The sequence below is a fragment of the Pteropus alecto genome, unplaced genomic scaffold (genome assembly GCF_000325575.1).
Source record: "Pteropus alecto unplaced genomic scaffold, ASM32557v1 scaffold15, whole genome shotgun sequence".
Lineage (NCBI taxonomy): Eukaryota > Metazoa > Chordata > Mammalia > Chiroptera > Pteropodidae > Pteropus > Pteropus alecto.
Genome location: NW_006436286.1, coordinates 2,424,467 through 2,434,812, shown reverse-complemented (window position 1 = coordinate 2,434,812; position 10,346 = coordinate 2,424,467). Strand labels below are relative to the sequence as shown.

General features: G+C 59.5%; 1 protein-coding gene across 1 annotated transcript in view; it reads left to right on the top strand.

The window, feature by feature from the left end:
- Nucleotides 1-8,408, top strand: part of SDR42E2 (short chain dehydrogenase/reductase family 42E, member 2) — an 11,352-nt gene extending 2,944 nt beyond the window's left edge. The window contains exons 6-12 of the mRNA XM_015589892.1: nt 192-267; nt 3,526-3,608; nt 5,045-5,182; nt 5,680-5,745; nt 6,788-6,851; nt 8,213-8,286; nt 8,397-8,408. Of these exons, the coding sequence (XP_015445378.1) occupies nt 192-267; nt 3,526-3,608; nt 5,045-5,182; nt 5,680-5,745; nt 6,788-6,851; nt 8,213-8,286; nt 8,397-8,408 (513 nt within the window). The remainder of the gene's footprint in view (nt 1-191; nt 268-3,525; nt 3,609-5,044; nt 5,183-5,679; nt 5,746-6,787; nt 6,852-8,212; nt 8,287-8,396) is intronic.
- Nucleotides 8,409-10,346: the final 1,938 nt, after the last annotated feature.

The window sequence follows — 10,346 nt, the reverse complement described above, 5'->3', positions numbered from 1 at the left end:
CGCCCACGTGCAGGAGCCCCTCAGAGGTGGGGCGCCCCGGTCACGTTGCACCAAGGGGAGACGGGGGGCAGTGACAGTCCCCCGAATCCAGCCCCTGGGTGGTCTGAAGCGAGGCTGCAGCCCCGGGGCCGGGCTGGGCAGGCCTTGCCAGCTGACCCTCTCTGCTGGCCGTCCTCCCTGTCCTCCGACAGCACATGGACCACTACTCCCGGACCAAAGCCATTGCCGACCAGCTGACCCTCATGGCCAACGGGACGCCTCTCCCAGGTGGGTGTCGTGGGGCCCTGCTCACAGCGGAAGTGTGCGCCCCGCTGCCGGCCCCCAAGGATGCGTGAGTCCAGCTTTCAGCTGACACGTTTCTGAGGCCCACCATCCTGCACAGGGACGGCTCCCCCGGGCCTTCGCCATTCACCGCTCAGCAGGTTCTGAGCACCGGCCAGGTGCCCGCTGCCCACCAGGCATACAGAACCCACTGCTCAGGGTCTGGCGAGGGAGAGGCCAGCTCGGGGTGGACCCTTTGTCCTCCACACAGGAGTAGATCCATGTCAAGGGCCTCCCTAGATGAAGAGTAAGTGGTTACGAACACAGAAGGAGGCACAGCACCCTGGACGGGCTGTGCGAGCGGGCGGCCCCCACGCCGAGCCCCCAGTAACCCCCAGAAGCGCCGGCCTCGCGCCCTCTGCATTGCCGCTCTGGTCACAGAGAAGGGATGGTGCACACAGGCAGGTGGCTGAGCACTGGCGTCAGGCCGAACCGAGCTTGAACCCAGGCTGCCCCCGCTCCCGGCTGTGCCGTCTCGGACGAGGCATCTCCCCCTCCCGGCCTCAGCGTCCTCGTCTATAGGGAAAGGCGGGCAAGAGTGGACTCTGCCTCGGAGAGCCCACGAGAGAATAAAATAATCATGGGTGCCGTTTATAAAAAAGCCTGTGTTTATCAGGTGCTTACCATGCCAGGCCCCATTTTACACGCTGATTTTACAGGCAAAAGTCTTACCACCTCTTCGCGGTATCTGCTTTCCAAACTCGGATAAGTTCAGCCTCATGTCTCGCTATCCCAGTTATCGCTCTGTGCCCTCCGAGATTCAGAAAAGGTCCCCTCATTACCTAAACTCGGAGCCACGTGGATTTAGAAGTTGAGGGATGTTTGAAATTATAACCTCCCCCCGCCCAAATCTATAGGGAAGAAAACTGAGGCTCAGAGGTTGACTGACTTGGGTCAAGGTCACACAGCTATTAGGTGGCAGAGGCAGGATGGGATTTGAATCCCCTACGCCTACCCCCAGGGTCCGACACCGGAGCCTGGGGCCCTAACCATCATGCTACACTGTGGGTCTCTGAGCACGAGCTCTGTCCCCTACGGCCGTCTCCACTTCACCGCATCACCCCGGCCTGTCAGGCCTCTACCCCAAACCCAGGGGAGCTTCCGGCTGTGTCTCCCCAGAGGTCTGACCTGCACCCAGTGGAATTCTCTCCTCTACCTGGGCCTCCCCCTGCTGGACCAGCGGCCTCCATGCCAGACACCTGATCCTCTAGCTGAGAATTATTTATACTCGCACCTCCAGCTTTCCATGGTCAGGGGAGTCACGATGCTCTGGGCCCAGCCCTCCACGACGCGGCTGCCCAGTGTCCCACCGGCCAGCAGTGCTGCAACCCGAGCGTGCCCCGCACCGTGCCCAGGTGACCCGCAGCTTAAAATTAGCTGCAGGCTGTTTAGAGGAAAACTCACCTGACAACCTGCCTTCCACGAGTCCAGCCACGGTCACCCTGGTGATTTCCAGTCCCTGCTCCCCAAGCTGTCACCCAGGATGGAGGGCCCAGGTCCCTGAGGCCGAGTCCTGAGACGTGCAGACCCCAGCTCAGTGGGAACATGCTATGTCCTCCTGTCTCTGGGTATATTAGTGTCCTCGGGCCACCGGGACAAATTACCACAAAGCGACTGAAATTCCTTCTCTCCCAGTTGTCACAGTTCGCAGCCAGGTGTGTGGAACCAGGGTGTCGGCTGAGCTGCACTCCCCGGAGGGTTCTAGGGCAGAATGCGTCCCTGTGTCTTCCAGGGCCTGTGTGTGGCTGCATCTCTACATCCTCTGCCTCCATCTGCATCTGGCCTTCTCTTCCCCATCTGTCTCTTCTCTGTGAGTCTCTCGTGAGGCCCCTCGACCAGGTGGGATTTACGGCCCGCCCAGATAATCCAGGATGACCTCGCTCTGAGATCCTTAATTACAAGGGCAAAGACTCTTTTTTCCAGATCAGGTCATTTCCACAGGTGCTAGGATGGGGACGTATCTTTTTGGGGCCACCACTCCATCCCCTACACTGGGCCTCGTTGTCAAGCGAGGGTGTTAGAGACGGGAACAGTCGGCGTGTTGGGCCATGAGCAGGAGACACCGGCCCGGGCTCATTTATGGGGAAATGGGACTTAGACTAGAAGGATGGGTGTCCAGAAAAACGACCACCGGGACTTAGAAAGGACAGGGTTCGGGCACCTCGGGCGCCCCGGGAAGCCGGAGCTGGTGACCAGTGTCTTGGGTGAACTCACTCCTAGGACTTTAGGTCTTTGTATCAGTGCTGCTGGAGTCACATTGCTGGGTGAGAACATGTCATCAGCCCAGCTCAGGTCCCCTGGCCACCACCTCAGGAGAGAGTGGCACTTCTAGACTGACAGGCCTCATGCAGGGGGGAGGGGGTCCCCAAAGAAAGGTGGGGTTCTGGTCCTGGAGTGTGGTCTACCCTGGGCTTCCCGAACTGGGGGGTGCAGCTGCTGGGGTTTCCCCACGTAGAACATCTTCCAGGAGGCTCCACCCCAGTTAAGGAGTTGGGTTGGCAGTCAAATAATTTACAAATGAGTAATTAAAGCTCTTTTAAAATCTTAAACACAAATGGATTATGGGAGTAAACCAAAAATTTTGTAGGTTTTCTTAAGACTTGAAAGAAATACATTTGTGCCAGCCCTTCCGGCTGTACCCCCAGACTTCCCCAAGGGAGACACACTCACCACTCTGCCAGTGGGGCCCCCCTGGCAGAGGATTGGGAAGCCCTGGACCAAGCCCTATCTTGGTCTGGGGGACCATGCTGGCACAGGACAGGGAGAGTTAGGGGCACAGACCCCCAGACTCTTGTTCCCATGGCTTGCCCTTTCTTCACTGTCTGGAAGTGTAGCCGCTCCCACCACCGACAAAGCAGCCATCATCCAGGTAAGGGGACCAAGGCTGAGGAGCTGGAAGACGGGGTCACCTTGTTAGTGTCCCCGAGAGGCGGGGTGTTAGTGGACAGAGCCTGGGCCTTGGTCCCCCATCTCAGCAACACTGCCCTGAGCTGTGTGCCCTTAGGCAAGTCTCATCCCTTATCTGAGCCTGGGTCCCCTTCCCCTTAGAGCAGGAATAGTAACAGCTCTCTATTCCCAGTCGCCTTGAAGGGGGACACCTGTGAGCACCAGACACCTGGTCGGACCTCTGTTGGAGCAATCGCAGTCCTCACATAACTGATGATGGGGAAGCGGATGGCCCTGACCGCCCTCCCTGTGTCCTAGGAGGAGGCACTCTGCGGACCTGTGTGCTCCGGCCCCCAGGGATCTACGGCCCCGAAGAGCAGAGGCACCTGCCCCGCGTGGCGGTAGGTCACCGGCCCTGCGTGGCGGGTACACCGTCCTGCCCCCGCGCAGGCGCAGGAGGAGGAGGTCTGGGGGGAGGGGTCAGGGGCGGGGCCTCCAGTCCCCAGTCACCGCATCACTCCGGGGGGCCGTGTCCCCAGCCGCGGCCCTCGGTTCCAGTTCCAGGAGGCGCCCGCGCCCCATCAGGCCCACCGTGTGTCCCGGGCCCCGGCGGGGGTGGGGAGACGTGGAGCATGGCCCCACAGAGGCAGAGGCGAGTCTCCTGTCTCCACTCAGATATGGGCTCCCCGAGGTCTGGGTGGCTCATCCATGCCCCCAGCCCAGGGTCTTCATGCAGGAAGCCTTCTGCAGAGAAAGCCAGGCACCGGAAATATGCCTCCCCGAGGCGCTAGGCCCTGTCCTCGATCCCTCCCAGCCCGGCCGGGGAGACAGATGCCACAGCCGCAGACGCAGGGTGGTGAGGGCTGGTAGAGGGGAGAGCGGACAGGGCCTGGCAGGGGAGGTCCCGGAGGGCTTCCTGGAGGAAGTGACGCCCGTGCTGTTTGGAAAGAGAAGAAGGAACTAGCCAGGAAATGGGGTGGTCGAGAGAAGGTGTTCCAAACAGAGGAGACAGCGTGGGCACAAACGTGCCGGTGAGACAGGTCGCCGTCCTCAGCTTGGGGACAGATCAGTGACAGAACAGACGACGGTTCCTGCCCTTGTGGGGCTTGGATTCTCGCTCAGGGAGGTAGGTAGTAAACGTGACCCATGATGAGGAGAGGTCGAAGGTGCCAGGTCTGGGGTGGCAGCGTGAGGGGCCCGGGGGGCGCCCACTGTCAGCGGAGCCTCGGGGAGCGGGGGCGTTTGGGCCAGGTCTGGGGTGGCAGCGTGAGGGGCCCGGGGGTGCTCACTGTCAGTGGAGCCTCCAGGAGCGGAGGCGTTTGAGCATCAGCCTGAAGGGGTGACCGAGGGCATCGCACAGGGTCTCAGGAGGAGCCCTCCAGGCAGAGGGGACAGCTCGTCCAACAGCTGAGGTCCAGGGGAGGCCGCGGGGCTGGAGCGAGGCGGGCGAGGGGTTTGTAGTAGGAGGGAGGCCGTGTCCACGTGGCAAGGGTCCCCGGGCCGTGGTCAGGCGGCAGCAGGGGACCCATGAGGTGGCTCTGTGGGGATGCAGGTGACAAAAGAGGGGGCAGGCGGGGCGAGAGAGGTGGTCAACGCTGGGCAGACTGCAGGTTGGGCCAAGCAGACCTGCAGGTGAGCTGGCACAGGTGCGAGAGGAGGGCGGGCAGAGGTGGCCCCGGCTGGCGCTGTCACGAGATGGGAGGGAGGCGGGAGCGTGCCGTCCGCAAGTCGCCAGTTCCGGCCGGGACAGCGGGGACCGGCCGGAGCCGTCAGTCAGCCCGTCAGCATAGACGCCGAGTTCAAAGCCGCTCCGCTGACGGCGCCTCCCCCTCCCCAGGGCCACATCAGGAAGAGGCTGTTCCTGTTCCGATTCGGGGACCGCGGGACGCGGATGAACTGGGTCCACGTGCGCAATCTGGTGCAGGCGCACGTGCTGGCGGCCGAGGCCCTCACCGCCGCCAGGGGCTACGTGGCGGTGAGTCCCCCGCGGGCTGCAGGCAGGTCCCCATCCCTCGGAGACGCCTGGCTCACACGCGTTTCTCTCCAGCTCAAGATGGCAGGCAGGCAGGACTGTAGGCCTAGGGACACATTAAGGGAGGGAGGGGGGGGGTCGCTTTCCAGAGCATCAGGAGCTCCTGGCAGTGACCCCGTGAGGTAGGTGGCGCTGATCTCAGAGCACCAGTCACCAAATGTCAGCCTCTTATATACACCGTCACATTTCATCTTTATGGCAGCCGAGAGGGAGACCCCTTCCCATTTCCCAGATGAGGGACCGAGATGCAGAGAGGCTGAGTGACTCCATCGGGGTCACACAGCTAGTCAGCCCCAAATTCAAAGGGAATTGCCCAGGTCTGTCCCCAGGGCAGAGGTCTGGCCATGACTCCTCCCTCCAGAGCTGCTCAGAACAGCTGGGGGGTTGGACAGGAGGTGGGCGGGTGCCTGACGGTCCCTCTCCCCTCGTGTCCCCCTCAGAGTGGGCAGGCGTACTACATCAATGACGGGGAGAGTGTCAACATCTTTGAGTGGATGGCCCCACTGGTAGGTGCCCAGACGCCCCTCCCCCCGTGAGATTTCGGGGATCCCCGCCTCTTCTCTCCCTTCTCTCCCTTTCCTACTTCCAAAACAATCAGATTTCACATTCAAAACCAGCTCTGGAACCAGCATCCACTGAGTGACACTGGAACTAACTGGAGCTGGGCGGTGGCTGCCCCTTTGGGGGGCCATGTGCTCCCCCCGTTTGCCGTAGTCCCTCCAGCCTGCTTCCCGGTGGATGCTGACTGCTGGCCCTGTGGCATTTTGCTTGTGACCCACCGCATTATGGGGTGACACTCTGGAAGAGAACCCCCCAAAACATTCCCTTCTATAGATACAGCATATTTTGTTTGTCCATTCATCAGTTAATGGAAATGTGGGTTTTCTTCCCCGGGCCTGTTGTGAATCATGCTGCTGCAGACACTGATGTGTAAGTTTCCGTGTGCTCACACGTGCTCGTTTCTCTTGGGCGTGGGCACGAGGACACGTAGGAGTGGGCATGCCGGGCCATGTGGTCCCCCCACGTTTAGCCTTTGGAGGACCCGCCGGACTGCTTTTCAAAGCAGCTGCACCGCTTTACATTCTTGCAGACTGAAAGAGGGTCCAGTCTCCCCACATCCTTCTTGGCCCTCGTCACTGTCGTTTTCATGAAAACAAAGGCCTCGGTTCATCCTGTGCCAGCCCAGGTCTTCACGCATCTCCCACCCCCCTCCACACATATGCTGTGTTTTTTTTCTTTAATAGCAATTTTAGAAAAATCAGGTTCTACGTACGTGCCTTGGAGTATCAATGGGCATAGGCAGATGTAAACAAAAACTAAATTTGGTGAACGAGCCCAGGTTAAAAACCCACCCCTGGCATTCTGTTCCTACCTGAGGTTTCATTTCGAGAAGGCACAGGCTCGGGGCTGGCTGCAGGGTCTGTCCCCGTGGGAGGGGCTGGGAGGGGGTGGGAGGTATCTCTGTGGGCCCCAGGGGACAGGAAACGGGGTCTTCCCATTCCGGCCCCCGAAGAACCTGTTCTCATCTCAGGCCGTGTTTCTTTACAGTTCGAGAAGCTGGGGTACAGCCAGCCTTGGATCCAGGTGCCTACTTCCTGGGTCTACCTGGCAGGTAAGGAAAAGGGGTACATATAGTAGAAGCCCTCCACGTGCCAGGCGTACATGTGTCACCTCATCACAAACCAGGGCCAGGGCTAGATGGAGGCGCATGGTCACTGAGGGCACATTTAAGGAGACCCTCACCCCCAGGGCCCAGGGGCTCCAAGCCCATTCAGCACTGCCTGGCTGGACAGCAAATGCCTCCTCCCCTCGCCCTAGTCCAGGCCCCGCCCCCCGTAAGCTCTATTCCTCTATCCCACTTGCGAGGTGGGTATGACTGGGCCCATCGCAAAGACGTAGCAACCCGGGCTCTGAGCGAGACATGAGCTGCCCACGATGCCACGGTGAGAAGCATGACGGGCAGAGTTCACAGCCCTATGGCCTGTGCTGGAGGGCGCGGCCAGTCAGCAGGAGACGGTGCCCTGGGGCTGCCGCAGCCCTCAGGGTCACCCCGAAGTTAAGGCTGCTTTTGGACCCGTGGGGGTTCTGTTTTGACCCTAGATTCTCCTCCTCGCCTTGACGGTCAGTCTCTACCCACACCCCCCAGCATCCCTCTGTTGGACCCCCTCCAGCTGGAATGCTAAGCGGGCATCAGCCATGTGGTGGTCAGCCCAGGGGACTGGTGGCCCTCAAGTCACAAATAGCTATGCTCTTGGAAAACCTCGGCTGGATCTGTCGTATTTTAAATGCCCTGGGAAGCTTGCCATTTAAAGCGGGGGTTTGCAAACATTTGTCCGCCGGGCACGCGAGCCAGATGCCTTCTGCACAGAGCTGCCATAGTGACTGATGCTCCATGCCTCCAGCTGGGAAAAGATCGGCCATGGGTTCTGGCAGCTTTAGAGGATTAGATATAATTTCTTGGCTCCCAGGGACTAACTATAACGCAGAAGTTCTTCACCTGGCTGCACACTAGAAGCACCTGGAAGCTTTTAAAATATACAAACACTTTGGCCAGTCCCCAGACCGATGACACCCGTGGGAAGCGAGGGGAGGGAGGGAGCGTCGACATTTTTTTTAAGTGGTCCAGCGTGCCGCCCAGGTAGAGAACCACTGCACCAGCTTCTCTCTCCTGCTCCAGAGAGCATATCAGAATCGGGGTGAGGTGGACCTTACGATACAGATACCTTTGAATCTGCTCAGTCTGTCCTTTGCTATGAGAAACAACTTACCTGTGACACATTTTGCAGCCAAACGAGGCACCCCAGCGTGTGCCGAGAAACGGCTGATTTAAAGGAACCCAAGGACAGGAAAACTCGGCTGAGTGAAGACTCCCCCTAGCAAAGCAAATAGCGCCCCCAACTGAGCATCCCCGAGTGCTCCGCGGAGCTCATAGAGGGCAGGCCCCCCTGGTCACCGGTCCCTCTCCCCACACAGCCGCCCTGATGGAGAATGTGCACCTGGCACTGAGGCCCATCTGCAGCCTCCCCCCGCTGCTCACCCGGAGCGAGGTAAGTGGGCCACTGCTGGGGGAGCCCTGCACCCTGGTGCCCCCTCGCCCGCCCTCCCGCCCCTTTGCCACCCCTTCCTGCCACATCCCATCACCCCTTTGACACCATAGCTAGATGCCTGAGGTCTCAGAACCTTCCGTGTGGGCCCAGATCTAGGGCTACCTCCCGGATGGGTGTCCAGCCTCTGGGCTTCTGCTTACGCTGTGCTCGCTTGGTCCAAAATGTGACAGATCCGAGCCCATCGTCATCACTGCCGTTTCATGCACAAGCCAGACTGGAGGCTCCAAAAAGCAGGTTCCGTGACATCACTCCCCACCAACCCTGCCAGCTCTACACACACACACACACACACACACACACACACACACACACTCGTGCACACACATATAGAGCCTGGTGGTTCTAGGTTCACCATCCATGCTTTCCAAACAATAAGTGTACATTAAGTAACTCTTCTGTACAGAATAGTTTTCTCAAATAATGATGCAGTTCCCTATTTGCATATACAGTTTAGAAGAGGGGATGTTTTACTGCAGATTGTAAACGTCACTGGGGTTTGGTGTTATTTGCCAAATCCTTCCAGCCCCCTCCCTCCTTCGATTCTCTCTGACGCCCTGGTAAGTTAGGAAGGGCAAAAACGTATATGCTCTCACTCTCTGATGGGAAACTGAGCACTAGGACGGTCAGCAACGCGTCCAAGCTCACACTGCCTGGGTTCGATTTCGAGCTCCATGCTCGGTGCTGTCCGCTGGGGGCCTTCCTTGCCCAGCTCAGCGGCAAAGCATCCTCAGCGAGCTGCAGATTTCTGTGCAGTGTGGCTCGGGCGCCCTCTGCTGGTCAGTCTATGACACACCAACCAGCCCTCTAGTTTGACTTCAAGGCCTTTCATTCATGCAGCGTGCATTGAGCACCTGCACTGTGCCAGGCACCGTGCGGAGCCACGGACGCAAGACGTGGTCTTTAATCCGGTGAGCTCACAGTCCCAAGGGGAAGACGACCCAGTGACCCAGCAGCTCAGCACACGCTGATAAGGGCTACTCTAGGGGAGGTTAGGAGGGACGTTGGAGCACAGTTCTGAGGAAGTAAGGGGGTCTCCCGAGAGGAGGTGACATCTAAGCCCGAGATCTGAGAATACTGCGTTCCAGGGCTCTGCTTATCTAGGTTAGTCTACCAAAACCCTGCACTTACTCGCTGGATCAGAAAGGGACCAGAACTGGCCTCTGTCCTCCCGCAAGCATCCGAGGACAGGGGCGTAACTCCAGGGGCCTGTTTCTGTGCCATGGAAGAATCAAGCAGCTAGTGGACCCCTTCCAAGGTCCGGCGGAGGACAAAGTGAGTCAGGCAGGAGGGCATCCTCCTGGCCCCAGCACAGCACGGAAGAGCAGGAGCTGCAGTCCAGCTCCCCTGTGTGGCCCTCAGCAAGTCACTTAACCTCTCTGATCTCCAGTTTTCAGATAGGTAACGAGGAGATGGGATGGTACCACCTCAGAGGGTTAAATGAGATAAGGCCTGGAAAGGGTTTATAGCTCAGGTCAGGTACTGAGTGAGCTCTGAACGGATAGCTGCTTTATTTACCCTTGAGCCTGCGGGCTCCAGGCCATCTGGCAGCAGAAAACGCCGCTCAAACCCTGGAGAGTAATCGCTTCTGCGCAACTGAATTCCTGTCTGGGGGAAGCTCGGTGAATGGCTGAGGGCTGAGCTGAGCCCTGGGGCCCGCCTGGCCGGCCTTACTCTGGGGCAGGAAACCAAGAGTGTTTCCTGAGGCATTTTCCAGAGATCTGCACCCAGGCCATAGCGCGGACACCCAAGAGCGTATCAAGGGCCTCCAAGGTCAACGTGCTGGGCCAGGGAGGGGAGTGCAGAGGTGGGGCCTTTGCTTTGGGGGCGGGGAGGACTGAGTTCAGTAGGGTGGGCGAGATGCAGAAAAGGCATCCTGGAGGCAGCGCCCCCCCAAGAAAACGAGATGCGAGACGGGAAGGAAGCCCTCCCCGACGCAGGAGCAGGACCCCGCACAGGCGTGCGAGGCGGCTTTCCCACCCGCACCAGTCCCGCCGCCGGCT